This window comes from Rhinopithecus bieti, unplaced genomic scaffold, assembly GCF_001698545.2.
Source record: "Rhinopithecus bieti isolate Rb0 unplaced genomic scaffold, ASM169854v2 scaffold_13704, whole genome shotgun sequence".
Lineage (NCBI taxonomy): Eukaryota > Metazoa > Chordata > Mammalia > Primates > Cercopithecidae > Rhinopithecus > Rhinopithecus bieti.
This window is the reverse complement of record NW_016808231.1, coordinates 2155090-2173471: the sequence shown is the minus strand read 5'-3', so window position 1 is coordinate 2173471 and position 18382 is coordinate 2155090. Positions and strand designations below refer to the sequence as shown.

At 51.0% G+C, this 18382-nt stretch overlaps 1 protein-coding gene and 1 long non-coding RNA gene across 2 annotated transcripts in view; one reads left to right on the top strand and one right to left on the bottom strand.

Moving 5' to 3' along the window:
• Positions 1–5125: 5125 nt before the first annotated feature.
• On the bottom strand, positions 5126–8103 carry LOC108538347 (uncharacterized). Its single transcript, XR_001888053.1, has 4 exons — positions 7900–8103; positions 7331–7438; positions 5540–5614; positions 5126–5180 (listed from the first exon to the last, which is right to left on the bottom strand). It is a non-coding gene; the product is annotated as an uncharacterized LOC108538347 (long non-coding RNA).
• Positions 8104–8185: 82 nt separating this feature from the next.
• SPATA3 (spermatogenesis associated 3) overlaps positions 8186–18382 on the top strand; it is a 14474-nt gene continuing 4277 nt past the window's right edge. Inside the window, exons 1-3 of the mRNA XM_017886409.1 lie at positions 8186–8622; positions 12723–12894; positions 15049–15192. Of these exons, the coding sequence (XP_017741898.1) occupies positions 8295–8622; positions 12723–12894; positions 15049–15154 (606 nt within the window). The 5' untranslated portion in view covers positions 8186–8294 and the 3' untranslated portion in view covers positions 15155–15192. The remainder of the gene's footprint in view (positions 8623–12722; positions 12895–15048; positions 15193–18382) is intronic.

Below are 18382 nucleotides of genomic sequence, written 5' to 3'. Positions count from 1 at the left end.
AGAGGCGCAGGGGGCTGAACCCTGGGTTCCAGCCCCACGGACTCATCCGGAGTCACGTGGTTCCGGGACTTTGCAGAGGAAAGGGGCGCAGGATGTGCTTTGGGGATAGAATTCCACCTTTGCACCCGGCTCACCACCTGTCCTGTCGCCGGGAGATTCCCTGAGGCCACCTGGATCGGAGAGGAGATGCTGTTGATCATTTCCTGTCCCCTGAGGCTGTGATCCCGGGTGGACCGGACCTGTGGCCCGGCAGCGCCCCCTGGTGGCCAGCGACGCTCAGGCAGCGCCGGGAATCGCCGCCCAGGCCAAGGACCAGAACCAGGAGCAGGAGCAGGTGCAGGACCAGGGCCAGGGCCAGGGCGGGAGGGAGATTTATCCCAGTGTACACCTCTAACTTATCCCTCCTACACAAGGCAGGACTCTGGCTTCATTCCCTTTTCTGTGTATTTCAAAAGTAATGTACATTGAGCATAAAAAATACATGTAAACAAAAAGACGCCCCCAATCAAAGCTGTGATGCTGTGTCCTGGCAGGACCAGCCAGGGCTGGGTCTCAATCCCAGACCTACCATCTACCAGATAACTGAATCTGAACAAGTCGCTTAACTCTCTGAGCCACAGTTTCTGCATCTGCAGTCTGGGAATGGTGTGCTCTCCATTGCTGGGTTGTGTAAAGATGACCTATGTACCCAGCACATAGGAGAGCTCTGACTGATGGGGACAATTCTTATTAGACACAAAGGAGAATGTGTTAAATGCCCTTCAGTTTCTGCCCAGGTGTTCCCAGGGGGTGAGAGATGTTCCCAAAGATACAACTGCCTGCCTGATCGCCCAAGCAGAGACTTTCTGGCAGCCAGAGTTGGTCACAGGGCTAATTCTGGTCCATGGAATGTGACTGGAAATGATGTGTACAACTTCCGAGTCACGCCCTGCAAAGGAGGTTGTCTCCCCCTCCCTTCTGCTTTTCCATCTTCCTGCTGGCTGGGAAGTGGAAGATCGTGGATCAGCTGCCCTGGAGAAAGAAAAGGAAGCCACATGTTGAGGATGCCAGAGTCTCCCTGACACCCCAGAACCACCGACATCTGAAGAAATAAATATTCCTAAGCCAACGTATCTCTGGATCTCTTTGTTACATCAACTTAGATATAATCATGGCATTTCAAGTGTACACCCAGGAGTCTTGGTATTCATTCTGAACACCAGCTGACAGAGCTTCTGCCTTTAGTGCCACTTGTTACCTTTAGTGTCTCCCCCCACCCCACCCCACCATACACAAAAAAGCCCCTACAAGGGCTGGACCCACAGAACCCTAGGGATGGCTTAACTCCAGCCTGATCGTCCTCTCCCTGAGGTCGCACTGAGGCTGGTAGCCCCACCACCTGGATCATCCCTTCCCTGATGTCCCACTGAGACTTGTCACCCCACCACCTCTCCCTGCTCCTCTCCCCGTTCTGTGGCTTCAGTGTGCCAGGGGCTGATTAAGGGTAGTCCAATGTGTCAGACAGTTAGTACAAGGGTTCTTCAGTGACTGAACAACTGCAGGTTGAACTGACAGTGAACAAGACGCACACTGGGGCTCCTTTTCCCCAGTCAGGAGGGACAGAGTAGCTCAACTCTGTGTTTTGGGAGTCTGGAACCTCTATTCCTTCCTGGTACTCCCCAGTTTAGGACATTTTTATAAAAGCTGGTTTACAGAAAGCAAAGAGCAAGCCCCGGTCCCAGGTAGGGCCTCCCACCTCCCCTAGTGTCAGGCCTCTGAGCCCAAGCTAAGTCATCATATCCCCTGTGACCTGCACGTGTACATCCAGATGCCCCAAAGTAACTGAAGAATCACAAAAGAAGTGAACATGGCCTGTTCCTGACTTAACTGATGACATTACCTTGTGAAATTCCCTTTCCTGGCTCATCCTGGCTCAAAAGCTCACCCACTGAGCACCTTGTGACCCCCACCCCTGCCAGCCAGACAACAACCCCCTTTGACTGTAATTTTCCACTACCTACCCAAATCTTATAAAACTGCCCCACCCCTATCTCCCTTGGCTGACTCTCCTTTCGGACTCAGCCCGCCTGCACCCAGGTGATTAAAAAGCGTTATTGCTCACACAAAGCCTGTTTGGTGGTCTCTTCACATGGACGCGAGTGAAACCTAGTAATCTCAATCTTGAGACTCCCACACTAGGGTATACCTGTGGAAAGGCCAATTCCTGTATAGTGAAGTCGGCAGGTCTGATTTATCTTGAATGAAAGTCTAGTATCCATCTTTCTTTTTCTTTCTTTTTTTTTTTTTTAGACCAAGTCTGCCACAGCAGGCTGGAGTGGCAGATATCTGTAGTCCCAGTTACTTGGGAGGCTGAGGCAGGAGGATCTCTTGAACCTGGGAGGTGGAGCTCACAGTGCGCCAAGATCGTGCCACTGCACTCCAACAGATTTGTTTAGTTTTGTTTTGTTTTTGAGACAGAGTCTCACTCTGTCACCCAGGCTGTAGTGCAGTGGCTGTGATCTTGGCTCACTGCAACCTCTGTCTCCCCAGTTCAAGCGATTCTCCTGCCTCCTCCTCCGGAATAGCTAGGACTACAGGCGCACCACCATGCCCGAGTAATTTTTGTATTTTTAGTAGAGACGGGGGTCTCACTATGTGCTTAGACAAGTCTTGAACTGGCCTCAAGCAATCCTCCCACCTCCGCCTTCCAAAGTGCTGGACTTATAGGCGTGAGCCACCGCGCCCGAGGATCCTGGAGTTTTTTGCGGGATTCTAGCTCAGAGTTTTCTGTTTGACACCCTGCTTTTCAGTTTTTAATGTTTGTATTTTAAAAAATAATTTAGCATAACTTGGTAAAGCTCATTTTAAGAAAAAATAACAAAAGGGAACAACTTTCCCCACGGTTGGGTTTCCAGTCTGTGACCCTGTGACCTGGGTCCCTCTGTGCTGCCTCCTCATGCCTCTCTGCTCACCCCATGTGCTGGGCAGCAAAGGAGTTCTCTGCTTTTTGTCTTGCTTTCCTGAGGACCTTTCCTGGCGTTTTGACAGGCCGCTGGGACCCACAGAAGCCTGGAACTAAGGGGACCCAAAATCATCTCCTGCAACAGCACCCGTTTCTATTGTAATAGCGCAAGACTCCGGCGCCCAAATCACCCAGAGAGCCGACTGGACGAGCCGGGGCCCAGCCACCCAGGCCGCCACTCTTCTTCGCTGATTCTCAAGAGTTGCAGGTGCAATGAGATCTCTGGTCCACTGCTTTTTAAATGCCCGGATGCATAAAAATTCGCCTTACTTAGAGCCTTAGGGACGAAGATTTATCCATGGTATAAAAGGATGCACCTTTTGAAACCACAGAAGTAGAAAATGGAGAAACTGAACACAGCCAGCGTTATACCAGCGTCCAACAGCAACTTCCTATATATTAGATTTCCAAGGAATAGCGGGGCGGAGGTGCTTGGCCACGACAGGAAAAGGTAGGGCTCAGGGGTATTGTGACATGCTCCGGAGAAGGGCAGCTTTTCCCTCCCAACGGAGGCCCGAGCCCAGAGGGCGAGGGAGCCGGACCAGACATGGAGCAGCGGCCTGGGGCCCAGCCCTGCAGGGACCGGCAGGAGAGGAAGGCGGAGGCGCAGCCACAGGCTCCGGCCCAGTCTGTCGAGGGCCACGGCCAGGTGCTACTGATCAGCGAGCTCTGGAAGCAGGATGAGGACGGCCCGAGCCTGCAGAGCTTTCCGGGGGACGCCGCGGCCGATCAGCTCCCCGGGCCCTCGTCCTCCCCAGCCAGGAGCGGCCACACCAGCGCCAGCAACTGCACCGCGCGGCGGCCCAAGCGCTCGGGCGACAGCTCAATGAACCGCGACGAGTGCCCGGCCACGAAGTCCAAGCGCTTCAACAAGAAGCCGCGGTGCTCCGGGCCCAAGGCCGAGGACCCGCGCGAGGCGCCTGGGGACCCCGCCTCCGCGGCGGAGGACACAGCCTCTGGGCGCCGGGCGCCGCAGCACCCGCACGAACCGGGCGCGCAGCTGCTCCTGGTTCTGTGCCGCGCGCCGGCGCTCCTCACGCAGCTGCCTCGGCTGCAGCTGCTCCTGCAACAGCTGCGCGCCCAGAACCGACGCCCGCCCGCCGCGCTGGTGGGGATCGTGGTGCAGCCGCGGCAGGAGGAGGAGGCCGAGGCGCGCCGCCGCATGGAGGCCCTGCTCAGCCGAGTCCTCGCGCCGCACAGCCCCGCCGTCGAGGTGCACACGGCCGTGTTCTGCCCCGGCCGCCCCGAGGGCACCCTGGACATCCAGCGAGCTGGCAGCCAAGCTCACAGGGTCTCCCTGGTGGATCGGGAGACGCAGACTGATGGTGAGGGGTCGTCGCGGGGAGGGGGGAGCCCCGGGGCGGAGAACGCTCAAACAGGCAGCCCTGGACCCCGACCCTGCCGCCCCACGGGGTAGACGACAAAGCCCCGGAATCACGGCCTCTCTCCTGGCGCCTCTAGCAGTTTTGGGTACTGTTTTGGGTGGAGAGGAACTAGAGTTCCTCCCGGTGTGCTCACTGGGGCAATCTCAACGTCAGGCGTGTTCGAATTCGGAGGGTTACGACCCCCACTCACTGGCCCCACGTACAACTTGGGGCATCGGTTCCCATGACTTGGGGTCACGCTTTTGTAAGGTATTGATGTGGGATTTTGGAGAAACGGGGCCCCCACTCCCTCCTCTCCACATCCTCTCCCTTGCTTGCTTCTTAATCTTCTCCAGGGAAGAATAATAACACTAAAAGCTTGCCTCTTGTGAGTCAGGCGCTGTTCTAAGGACTTTTCACCTGGATCCTCATGGCAACCCTCTCAGGTGGAACTCCACTAGACTAGCTGGTTGACTTCAGGATTCTCCTTCGCAACCCTTGAGACCTTTCCTGTTACTGAGCCCAGGCCTGTGGCCCATGGGATTAATTTGTCAGTCTAAGGTCCCTGGGCAGTGAGCTCTTGAGGGAGCTCCAAGTCCCGTACCCACCTGCCAACTCCACCCTGCCAGGGGCAGCAGGAGGGACTGAGGAAGTGCTCTGTGTGGCAAAGTCCAAAGCTCAGGTACCCAAGGTCTGCCACCCTCCAGCTGGTGACCAGAGCAGGCATCCTGTCTATGGACCAGTGTCCCTCCTGTGTGACGTGAAGGTGAAGGGCCGGTTGATGTCCAGGGTGCCATCCAGCTCAGAGAAGTCAGCTTCAGGACAAATGGTGACACACTTATTCTGGGTGCCCAGGACACCAGAACCATCAGAGACCTTCTGGGAGGAAATTTTCACCCCCTCAAGACCTTATTCTGACTATCTAATTTCCAATTCCCTTCCCCTACCTAGTCTGCATTTTCGCACGACTGGCACGCCTGGTTAGGAAACTCCCTTGCCCGTGAACTAGTCCAACGGTGATCCGCAGCTGAGGCCAGAGAAGTCCCAGTCCATTCTTGAAAGCAACCCCTTGGTAATGAAGCCTTGGAGGTGCCTGATCCCCCACCACCCGTGCCCACCTGCCCCCATCACAGCTTCCTGCTGTCGCAGCTTCCTGCTTTCTCTGTCCTCCTACCTTCACCTTCATTCAGTTCCCGCAGCTTGCATTGAGCCCCTACTCTAGAGTGTGGCCTTCTGAGGTTTCCACCATCTGGAGTTGGGGAATGAGAGGGAAGACAAAGACAGAAATAATTCTAATGCCGTTTGGAATATGACCAGCCTCATACAAAGAGGTGCCCTGGAGCTCAGCAGCGAGGAAAGGATGGCTTCCAGTTGCAGATCTCAAGATAGGTTTGTTTTTTTTTTTTAAGATGGAGTCTCACTCTGTTGCCCAGGCTGGAGTGCAGTGGTGCGATCTCCACTCACTGCAACCTCCACCTCCCGGGCTCAAACAATCCTCCTGCCTTAGCCTCCTGAGTAGCTGGGGCCACAGGCATGTGCCACCATGCCCAGCTAATGTTTTGGTATTTTTAGTAGAGACAGGAGTTCTCCATGTTGGCCAGGCCGGTCTCAAACTCCTGACCTCAGGTGATCCTGTCTCAGCCTCTCAAAGTGCTGGGATTACAGGCATGAGCCACCATGCCCAGCTTAGAAAGGCTTTATGAAGAGATGGATCCACTTGAGATAGGGCTTGACCAGAAAATGTTTTGGTAGATGTGCAGAGAAGGGTGATAGAGGAGAAGGGCTTCCGAAAATGCAGGAATGTTCAGCCTGTTCATGAGACCTCTGGTGTTCACAGTTGGCTAGAGCTGGACCCATAGTGGTGGCTGATAAGCCCTGGGCAGTGGGCTGTGACTGTATTATGGAAGAGCCAGGTTTCCTGACTAGGAACAGGTGCTCAAGCAGAAGGCAGTGGGGCCAGGCGCAGTGGCTCATGTCTGTAATCCCAACACATGGAGGCCAAGGCAGGCAGATCAGTTGAAGTCAGGAGTTCGAGACCAGCCTGACCAACAGAACAAAACCCTGTCTCTACTAAAATGATAAAAATTAGCCAGGCATGGTGGCGCATGTCTGTAGTCTACTCAGGAGGCTGGAACATGCCTGTAAGCTACTCGGGAGGCTGAGGCAGGAGAATCAGTTGAACCCGGGATGTGGAGGTTGCGGTGAGCCAAAATTGAGCCACTGCACTCCTGGAGACAGAGTGAGACTCTGTCTGAAAAAAAAAAAAATAAGAAGAAGAAGAAGAAGAAGGGAGCGGGTGCAGGGAAGACGTTCTAGCAAAGAGCTATTGAGGCGCCATTCTTCCTCATTCTTCTGGGACAACCTCTTTCCACAGGTGTCCTCTCTCTGCTTCTTGGGGCCACTCTTACTAAAGAATTCACACACATTTTTGCTGCTGCCACAGGGAAATTCCCTACTCCTCCCTAGGCCTGCCCTCTGTGCTTCCTCTGTCTTTCTACTGGAAGACAGAGACCCATTCTCTGTGCCCTGTTTGACTTCTTCTGGTAAAATGGAATATTTCTTTCATTGCTACCAAGAAGTTCCACCTATATGTGTCTGCTCCTATCTGATTAATTTACACCAACGTGGCACAACCAGCGGCAATTTTGACACACACACCCCTACCCCATTTCTAGGGGACATTTAGGAGTATCTGGAGACATTTTGGGTGGTCCTGGGGTAGGGGGAAGTAAAGACTGGATAAAGACCAGGGATCTGGTAAACTTCCTACAATACACAGGATGATCCCCACAACAAAGAATTACTCAGACCAAAATGTCAACAGGGCTGAGGTTGAAAAACACTAATTTAAACCAGGTTGAGGTTTGACTTCATGTGGCCCGAAGCCCTTTTTACCTGCCTGGGTTTGCTCTAAACCTTCCCTGGGGCAGGAGCTCCTGCACTTGCCGGTCCCACACTCACCCACCTGAGATGCACTCGCGATGAAAGTGTCTCCTGAGGTGAACACATTTTATGTTGCAGGCACAGTGTAAGCTTTAGATTGTCTTTTAAAAATACTTTTCCTTCTTCCATCCTAAAATAAAAATCACATTTAATGAACACATTAATTAATTTAGAGAGAGATTCAGTCACCTGCTTAATCCAACCAGTTGGGGTTTGGGAGATGGTCTGTGGTTGCCATCATCGTGAGTCTGAGACAAATGTTAGTTTTCTGAACAGCTGTTATGTTATCCAGGAAAATTATTTGCCAAACGCAAAGGTTCTTATAAAAGTCAGGTCAACCCCCAAACTCCCCTCCCACAGTGGGGGAGGGCAGGCTTTGCAGGAAGTGGGAAGCTACTCTGAGATGGTAGTAGGCTCTGGGCCATGGGAGGTAAAACCTTCGAGGAAGCTGCAAATCTTCAGGAAGCTGACATGAAGGTGAATGCATGGGGAGCATGGATTTTTGAGGTGTAGGAGTAGGGGGTATGTGGAAGCCAGTGACAGAGCTGAGCGTCACATCCAGGGTATCTTAGAGCAAAACAGGTGGCTCACATGGACCCAGGAATACGCCAGCAAAGAGGTGCCTGAAGGCGGTGCTCTGGTCGCAGAAGCATGAGGATCTGGCTGTCATGGGCCCCGTGGCCAGGCATCACCAGGTCTGTGAGGACCAGGGCAGCTGCTGCCCCCTGCCTAGCCTGGCAGCCTGGGATAAGGGAGAACGCCAGGCTGGTGTCTGTGGAGAAGACTGTCCCTGCAGCCCTGCCATAGGAGCCACCCTGGCTTTTATGACCTCACAGGAGGTGTGGGTCACTGTTCTCTGTAGGGCCTGGGTCCAGTTGGAGGCCAGAGCCAGGCCTCTAGGGCAGAGGGCAAACGGCCCCTCCAGGAGGGAGCCAGGAGATTACACAGCTCCATGTAGGTCCACGCCTAGGTTGGGAGGATCCACTATGAAGAAGGTCAAGAAGAAAAGGTCAGAGGCCAAACGCCACCGAGACTCCACCTCCCAGCATCCTAGCTCCAATTCCACCTCTCAGCAGCCTAGTCCTGAATCCACACCACAGCAGCCTAGCCCTGAATCCACACCACAGCAGCCTAGCCCTGAATCCACGCCACAGCGGCCTAGCCCTGAATCCACACCACAGCAGTCCAGCCTTGAAACCACCTTCCAGCAGCCAGCATCCCAAGCCCTTCCAGCACCCAAAATCCGCCGCTCCTCTCGCTGCCTGTTATCTCCAGATGCTAACATGAAGGCAGTCCCTCAATCCAGGAAAGCAGGTGGGCTGTCTTCTAGCTTCAGCAGTTCCAGCCTTCTTGCTGATGGAGTTCCGGGTCATCCCAGAGGCTGGTTCTTGTAGGATAGTGATGCATGGTTAAAGTGTATCCTGGAGCTGTGTTGTAGAGTGTGAAGGTTTTTGTTTTTGTTTCTACCCAAGAGACCAGGATTCCTGGGTTTTGTTATTTCTCATCATCCTGAGTCTCATTGAAGACAGCCACACATACATATAAACATTTAACTTGGTTCTATAGTAATACTTGCTCACTAGGAATCAGCAGTGCCATGCAACTGCTAAAAAATAAAAACCAAGGATGCATTAATAGAAGCATATGGTTTAGAATAAGGGGGGTGATGATACTGCTTTATTCTGTCCTCATCAAGCTATCATTTTGGGCTGTAAAAGATGCCTGACTGGCCGGGCGCAGTGGCTCAAGCCTGTAATCCCAGCACTTTGGGAGGCCGAGACGGGCGGATCGCGAGGTCAGGAGATCGAGACCATCCTGGCTAACACGGTGAAACCCCGTCTCTACTACAAAGTACAAAAAACTAGCCGGGCGAGGTGGCGGGCGCCTGTGGTCCCAGCTACTCGGGAGGCTGAGGCAGGAGAATGGCATAAACCCGGGAGACGGAGCTTGCAGTGAGCTGAGATCCGGCCACTGCACTCCAGCCTGGGCGACAGAGCGGGACTCCGTCTCAAAAAAAAGAAAAGATGCCTGACAAACTAGTCCAAGGAAGATAGTCCAGGTTGATGGAGGATGAGAGGGATCAGGGAGGCCATTTACTGTATGACAGCCGATTGAAGGAATTGGAGGATGTCTGTCTGTCAGATGGAAGATGTGAATAGACTTGTTCCTTATTGTCTAAGGGCCTGATATGGTTTGGCTGTGTCCACACCCAGATCTCATCTTGAATTCCCAGTGTTGTGGGAAGGACCCAGTGGGAAGTGATTGAATCATGGGGGCAGTTCTTTTCTGTGATGTTCTCGTGATACTGAATAAGTCTCATGAGATCTAATGGTTTTTAAAAAGGGAGTTTCCCTGCACAAACTCTCTTCTCTTGTCTGCCACCACATGAGATATGCCTTTCACCTTCCACCATGATTATGAGGCCTCCCCAGTCACGTGGAACTGTAAGTCCAACAAACCTCTTTCCTTTGTAAATTGCCCAGTCTCAGATATGTCTTTATCAGCAGTGTGAAAACAGACACATACAGGCCCAGGGATAGGATAGCCAGACAAAATACAAGACTCTTAGTTAAATTTTAATTTTTGTAAACAACAAATAATATATTTAGTATGTGTGTCCCAAATATTGCGTGGGTATCCTATATTTTTATTTGCTGAATTAACAACCTTACCCATGGAAGACATTAGCGACAGAAAGACTTTGGCTCAACTTAAAAAACTTCCCAACAATAAGCTCTGTCTGAAAATGGAATGGCTGTCAGGAAAAGTGGTTCCCCATCTTTTTGGGAGCCAAACAGTGTCTGAATAAGCACTGGATGGTGTAGAGGGAATTAAAGTGGAGTTCAGGAGGTGGGCTGGTTTATACTGCTAACAATAATGGTGATAGCAAACTAACATTATCACTAAGCATTTACTGTGTACCTAGCATTCAGCTCAGGTGTCTTAATTTTCACATGTGACAATCCTATAAAAGTTCTTTCATATCATCTCCATTTTATAGATGGGGAAACTGAGGCTCATAGGAGTCAAACAACTTGCTCCTGAGCAGAGGCTGGTAGCCCTGAGAAGGGAAACTCATTCTATTCTGACTCCAGAACCCTCACTCTAAACCACAGCACTGACCTTTCCATTCCAAGAGGCCTAGGAGTCTCCACAAGAGGAGGAACATCTTTGTCCGAGCAGCTCCTGGATCTGCCGTGAGCCAGTGCCCATGGCTCCACAGCCTTGAACAGGCCACACTCCCTGAGCCACAGTTTACCCCCCAGGATTGTGTGAGCATAAAAGAAAGAAGAGATGGAGATGAGAGTGCTAAATACAAGGCATGCCACGCCAGTGATCCTTCCATGGCCAGGAATCAATCCCTTCTTGATATATGATAATGATTTTGAGCACCATACTATATGTTGTAAAGACTGTGATCATCAGCCACTGAGAGAAACATTTCCGGGTTATGGTCTTCAGAACTAGTAGAAAGCAAAACTTTCCATTCCTAAGTCTTTTAATGATCACATGTGACTCACACTCCAAGAGGAATTTGGCCCATTGAAGAGGCAAAGCAAGAAAGCAAGAAATGGTGGTGGCTCGCCAGTGGTTACAGTGGACACCCTTTACTTTTTCCAAAGGAGTTCTCAGCAGTAGGAAGGAATGTTGGAGATGCAGGATAAGGGCCTGCGAGTAAAGCATGCCATTTTCCAAAATCCAAGCCTTTTTGTGTGCAGAAATACTGTAGCTCAAGAAAATGCCAGTCTTCCACTAGGATGGGTATAATCAGAAGGATGGCCAATAACAAGTGTTGGTGAGGATGTAGAGAAGCTGGAATCCTCATACACTGTAGGTGGGAATGTAAAATGGTGCAGCTGCTGTGGAAACAGTCTGGTGGTTCCTCAGAGGAACATGAAGTTACCTTATGACCCAGCAATTCCACTTCTTGGTATATATCGAAGAGAATTCGAAGCATATTATTAGCATATTAGAAGCACACCAAAACTTGTACACAAATGCTCAAAGCAGCAGCATTTGTAATAGCCAAAAAGTGGGAACAACCCAAATGTCCATCAGCTGATGAATGGATAAACAAAACGTGGTATGAAATACCACAGTACAATGAATATGGTGAAATACTATTTGACAATAAAAAGAGACAACGTCCTGATACATGGGACAACATGGATGAACCTTATAGACATTTGGCTAAGTGAAAGAATCCAGTCTCCCAAAAACCCACACATTGAATGATTCTATTTACATGAAATGTTCAGAATAAGCAAATGTATTGCCAGGAACTGGGGGAACTGGGAGAATGGGGGGGTAATTGCTCGTGGAGATGGGGTTTCTTTTTGGGGAAATGAAGATGTTCTGAAATTAGTGGTGATGGCCACAAAACTTTGTGAATATACTAAAAACCACTGAGTGCTCTAAAAGGGTGAATTTTATTGCCTGGGAATGATGTCTCAATTTAAAAACTTTTCTGTAACTAAAAAAAGAGACAAGTCTTGCCTTTAGAATCCCCTCTCCTCATTCCGGGAAAGTACGTGTCATGGGCAAGTCTAAGCAGAAAGTGTACCGAGTCTGCCAGGTTCACTCTCCGTTTCACGCAGCTTAGGGTCAGAAGAATCTGTAGCTCTGTCAAGAAGCCACAGGGCTACAGATAGGAAACAGGAGGGAATAATCCAGCCAGAAATTATCTTGCCCAACCACAGAGGGTATCATCTACATTCTGCTGGGATCCATACCAGAGGAGGACAGAAACAGAAGATAAGATCGGGACTGGAAACTGGAGCTGGGGTTGTCTTCCGGATGGATCAGTATGCTCTAGATCAATGGAACGTGGCAGCTCCAATTCCAGGAATCTCAGTGCAGCCTCTCCTGGGGTGGGCAGTCACCTGAAATTCCATTTTCACTGAATTAAACGTGAGACAGCCTGAGTGGAGAAAGCCAACTTCTGCAATCTACTCCCCAGAAGGGCATATCCCTTAAATTATCTGAGCCTCAGTTTCCTTATTTGTAAAACAAGAGCAACAGTATCCCCTTTACAGGATTACTGTGAAATTAAATGAGATGGGCATGCTAAGTCCAAAGCATCCTGAAGGCGTAAGCCATGACACCATCAGCACCACCTCCATCATCATCATCGTTGTTGCTACTCCCAGGTAGCACCAGTATAAAACAGCCATTTTCCCACGCAGTCAGTCTTCGCTTCCGTTTGGTTAGAGAACATTTTGTGGGAGAACTGCCTTCCTTGGGTAGTTCATTCCCAAATCCTCAATGATGCCTTGGAAAAAATCTAGGGTTTGCCCTGGTAATCCTGCAGCTGCTGCTGTTTTGAGGGGCCTTCTCAGACTGTGTTCCAGGCTCCCCTGCCCCCACCTCCCAGGGCAGGTACCTCCCTCACCTCTCTCCTTCTGTCCCCACAGGGCCTCTGACTCGCGCCAGCCCACATTCCTGCTCCTGTGCCACTTGCCCCTGCAGCTCTGCTTGCTGGCCTCGTCTGGGGCTGTGCCATAGCCGTATCTTCGATGTCCTTCTGCCTCGGGACTGGCAGATGGCGCCAGGGAGAGGACTCCCCAACCTGCTCACCTTCTACAGGTTCCAAGCGTGAGGGGCTGGAACCTCAGGGCACACAGTTCCCAGGGCCAGGCTCTGCCCCCAGACCTTATTAGCAATCCTGTATCATTTCCTCTTGGGAATCCCAGGCCGAAGGAAAGCCTTTTCCTCTTTCCTTTGGCCACTTTCTGGACGTTGACAGGCAGAGCCCTTTCTGACCGCCCCCACCCCCTGGGGTACCCACTCCACCCGTACAGAGAGGTGCCAGTTTTCTTCCTCACTGGGATTTTGCCTCCTCAGTGGCTTCCTTTTCATTTTCTCCAGAGATGCCCTCCCCTCCTCAGAACACTCTCCCTCTCAGCCCTTCATAGATTCCGAGTCGCTCAGGGGCTTTGTGTTTAAACGCTGTTTGGCCGTGCACCTCCGTGGCCCCTCAGTGGCCTGTGTCGTAGGCTGGGGCCTTAGGTTCCTGATCTGCCTGTGAATGTCGCCTAGAATTTAATGATAAAAAACTACCTGTAACTCATATGCCTCCTCCACACAATAGCAAGACCTCAGCCCCCTTCAGAGTGTGCTGGGCTCTTTCTGGGGGTCCCCATAGGCGACTTGTGCCCCCAGGCTGGTCTGTTGGTGGCAGCCCCCATGACATCACCCATAGTATCTGTCTTTCCTTCCTCTTCCCACAAAGCCACCAGGAGCAGTATCATGGCTGCCACTGCCCTCATAGGAAGACCCTATCCCTGCCGGGAACAGACTGGAGATGTTCCCGTCTTTGGTGCTGCTAGGTTACATGCATGGGCTGGGAGAGGGGTTGCCATCTGCCCCACCTGAGAGCCTCACAGATCTCAATGATAGAGGCCCTTCCACTTGGCAACTTCATACCCCAACCCCAGGAGCTGAGCCCCCCCAACCCCCATCCTCATCCTGTTCCACTTCCCATCCTCTTCCCTACCCAATCCCCTCTCCTTTCTGGAGCTGAAAAACTCCGTCTCTCCTACATATGGAGAGAAGCAAATAGATACTGGGGCATGTGGGGAAAACATGCTTAGAGCCAGAAATACTCCACCACCCAGTAAGCCTCGTCAAGGAAAGGTCTGCCTGCCACCGTTAGCCACACCCCGCCCATACGCCTAGTACTTCCATCCATCCATGGCCAAATTGTGCCATGGGTTCTTATCGTTTTAAAACCAGCAAGTGTTATTGAGCGAAACTTACTATGCAGAAGACATGGGGTACTGTAAGGGAAACCAGAACAGGGAACTTTACCCCTAAAATTGTTGCAGTCTGCATGGAGAGCTAAGACCCGTGCATTTAGAAACCAAGATGCAAGATGCAAAGAGCCATGTGTCCTCTGGGAGAGGCTCCAGCAGGAACCTCTGAAAGGTTCTAACAGGAACAGGCTCCAACAGAAACCTCTGAAAGGTTCCTGTCAGCAGCATGTGAGCCGAGTCCAAAAGGATCTTGAAGCCCTCTCTGGCTTAAGATGAAAAGCGGGAGCAATCTAGGTACAGGAAAAGGCCAACACAAGGCTCAGAATCAGGAAAGTGAGCACGAAGGGACAGGGACCATGTCTGGTCAGGACAAGACATACGGTTTTAATGCTGTTCCAATTTTAGCACCTGCATGCTTTTCTCAACAGAGTGTAATGTTGGCTTTTGGCTTTCAATCCACATTCACATTAAACAAGAATCCTTATTTTTGTAGGATTTTTATCAAAATGGGTATTGCATTTTTTGAATGCCCTCCTCACAATTATTGCCTTAATCATCTGCTTTCCTTGCCTTTGTGTGGGTGTAATATATTATTTCCCAAGGTTCCTTTCTCTCAGTGGAGTCAAGTGATAGAACCTACCTCATAGGGTTGTTGTGAGGCTTGAAGAAGACACTGGGTGTGAGGTGTTTAGCACAAGACCTGGCTCACAGCAGACTTGACCACCTTCCTAACCTGGTCCCCCTCTGAGTGTTCAGGGCAGCTGGCATCCCAGGCCAGCTCACCCTCCGATCCTCAGGGGTCTTTCGGCAGGGACTTTTTGGAAGGGTGGGAAGAATTAAATGTTCTCTTAAAAGGAGTTTGGAGAGGGGGAAGATGGGTATTTCTGCAATCCTGAGAGGGCCACTTAATTTCCACTTTCTCCTGCTTGTAGAGAGGCACCGAAGCCCAGCTTCCCACCACCCTCACTTTTGCTTTGTTCTACAGAAAACCTTCAAGAAAACCCTCCAGTCATCGTAACACGTGTCCTCCAAGCCCTCGGAACTGTGGCTGTGGCTCTGGGGGCTCTAGGAGCTGCCTACTACATCACTGAATCCTTGTGAACAAGCCCCTAGGCCCACAGTCCGGCAGGTACGTGGAGCGCTCTATCCCTTTGAATGGAGGTGGTCTTTTCAGGTGAAGCAAGCCCCAGCCTCTCAAGAGAAGCTTGACAGTGGAGTGACTCCCTCCTGGCCTCAGAGTCAGCCAGCATGGCCCTCTAGGGAAGACCTGATGTTCTCAGATGCTAGACTCATTATTATAATCATCTGAACAGAGCCCCCACCTCCACTGCCCTGGGATGGTTTCCCTGGTCCCGGACCCTGGACGAGAGGAAATGGGAGAGATGGGGGCAAAGGTTCCTACTCATCTCGGACCTTTCTCCCTGCCTTGAAAGCTTGTCTCCTACCCAGTCCTACCGGTCCATCACCCATAAAGCCCCCTTCTCCCATGAAACCTTTCTGCATCTTCCGAACTTCAATGATGTCTTCCATCTTCTCAACCCCTGTCCTCTCCACCTGTGCCTCCTGTGTTGTGGATGATGCTGTTGTTTGCCTGTGGCCTATCTCCCAGCTGTCCTGCAAGATCCCTGAGGGCAAGGGGCATGGCTCACACAGCCATCTTCCCTCGCCCGTGGAAGCAGAGCCTGAGACTGGGGTTGGATGGACAGCGTTTATTGAGGAGGTGCTGTCAGGGAGTGAGGGAGGGAGGGAGGCAAGAGGAGGCAAGGGAAGGAGCTGAGAAGGAGGAGGCCAGACCTCAGCTTGACCCTGTGGGAGCCCTGGAACAAGAATTACAACACAGTTAGTCTCAGCAGAGGGGAGAGGCTTGCCCTCTAGTGCTCCTCCTTGTCAGTGCTTGGCACTAAGGGTTGGGTAGGGACTGCATGTCTTTGTGGAAAGAGCAGCTCCCTTTCAGCTGAGGGCACTTCCCTAGAGGAGGGGCAGCTCTGAGCTGTTAGCAGCACACTCACAACTCGCAGGAGTTGAGCAGTGGATGCACCAGCCCCAGAAAGGGGATAATCATCGGTTTTCCTTGCCTTTGCAGTGGGCGTAATATATTATTTCCCAAGGTTCCTCTCTCTCAATGGAGTGAAATGATAGAACCTACCTTGTAGGGTTATTGTGAGGCTTGAAGAAGACATTGGGTGTGAGGTGTGAGGGTCTGGGAGTGGGGGGTGCCAACAACTTCCACAATGATCCCCTTGCCATGTCCACACTTAGCAAATGCTTAGTAAGTAACAATGGGGATGATAGCACGTGGGTAATGAGAAGCATTTCACCCCACTTCCAGACCTCCACTAGCCCCAGGAGTTGATAGGTGATGCGACTGGGAAAAGATGTTCAGAATATCTCAAAAGCCAAACCCAGAAGGTAAACTCCAGGGATAGCTTACCATCCCTTCATGTGCTCTGTGATGCCATGTCCCATGTCTGTGGCAGAGGACATAGTAGTTCCTTAGCTGCTATGCTATTTCCTGAGGCATTTCCTGAGTGGCAAGAACCTCAGTTTCCTCATCTGTAAATAGGGAAAATTACAGTACCTTCCTTTTGAGCCTGTTGGGAGAGGTGAGATAAAGTGTTAGAGGACAGAGCTCACTGCTGGGGGGTCCTGTTGCTGCTGTCAACATGGACGTGGTGGGAAGGATGCCAGCTTTGGAGTTAGAGCTGCCGGCTCCTTTCTTGACTCTGCTGCTTGATAGCTGGGTGTTAGGGACATGTTTCTTAATTTCTCTGACAGTATCATGTCTAGTGGGGAGAATAATAACTACCTCCATGGGCAATGGTTTTGAGGATTAACTGAGGGGATGTGCAGAAGTGCCAGGCACAGGACCTGGTGACAGGGGTGGGTGGATGCTGGCCATTGGCAACGTGACGAATGCACCCTAGTTAAAACATTTTCTCTTCAAAATTCCTTGCAGCAGAACCTAATGGTTGTGAGCTGGAGTTCTGGAGGCAGGCAGGCTTGAGGTCATCAGAGGCCTCTTCAAAACCCAGTATTTCTGAGGCCTGGGGCAAGTTCCCTAACTCCTGATGTCTCATTTTCTTTTCGTTAAATGGAGGTAATAATAACACAGCTCTCATTGGATTGTTGGGGAGATTGAGTGGAAAAAATGCATGTAAAATACTTAGCACAGTTCCTGGCACAGGATAAGCACTCAACAAAGCTACATCACCAGCAATACCACCACCATCAGCACCATCAAAATTATCACCATCATCCTCATCACCATCACCATCATCACCACCACCATCACCACCATCATCACCATCATCATCACCATTATCTGCATTACCATGATCATCACCACCACCATCATCACCGTCATCACCATCATCATCACCATCATCTGCATTACCATGATCACCACCACCATCATCACCATCATCACCATCATCATCACCACCATCACCATCATCATCACAATCATCACCACCATCATCGCCATCATCATCATCACCATCATCGCCATCATTACCACCATCATCATCACCATCACCATCATCACCACCATCATCATCATCACCATCATCACCACCACCACCACCATCATCACCATCATCAGCATCACCACCATCATCACCATCACCATCATCATCACCATCACCATCATCACCACCATCACCATCATCATCACCATCATCCGCATTACCATGATCACCACCACCATCATCACCATCATCATCACCACCGTCACCATCATCATCATCACAATCATCACCACCATCATCACCATCATCACCATCATTACCACCATCATCATCACCATCACCATCATCACCACCATCACCACCATCATCATCATCACCATCATCACCACCACCACCATCATCACCATCATCAGCATCACCACCATCATCACCATCACCATCATCATCACCATCACCATCATCACCACCATCACCATCATCATCACCATCATCCGCATTACCATGATCACCACCACCATCATCACCATCATCATCACCACCGTCACCATCATCATCATCACAATCATCACCACCATCATCACCATCATCACCATCATTACCACCATCATCATCACCATCACCATCATCACCACCATCACCACCATCATCATCATCACCATCATCACCACCACCACCATCATCACCATCATCAGCATCACCACCATCATCACCATCACCATCATCATCACCATCACCCTCATCACCACCATCACCAGCATCACCACTATCATCATCATCACCACCATCATCACCATCACCATCATCACTATCATTACCACCATCATCATCACCATCACCATCATCATCATTACC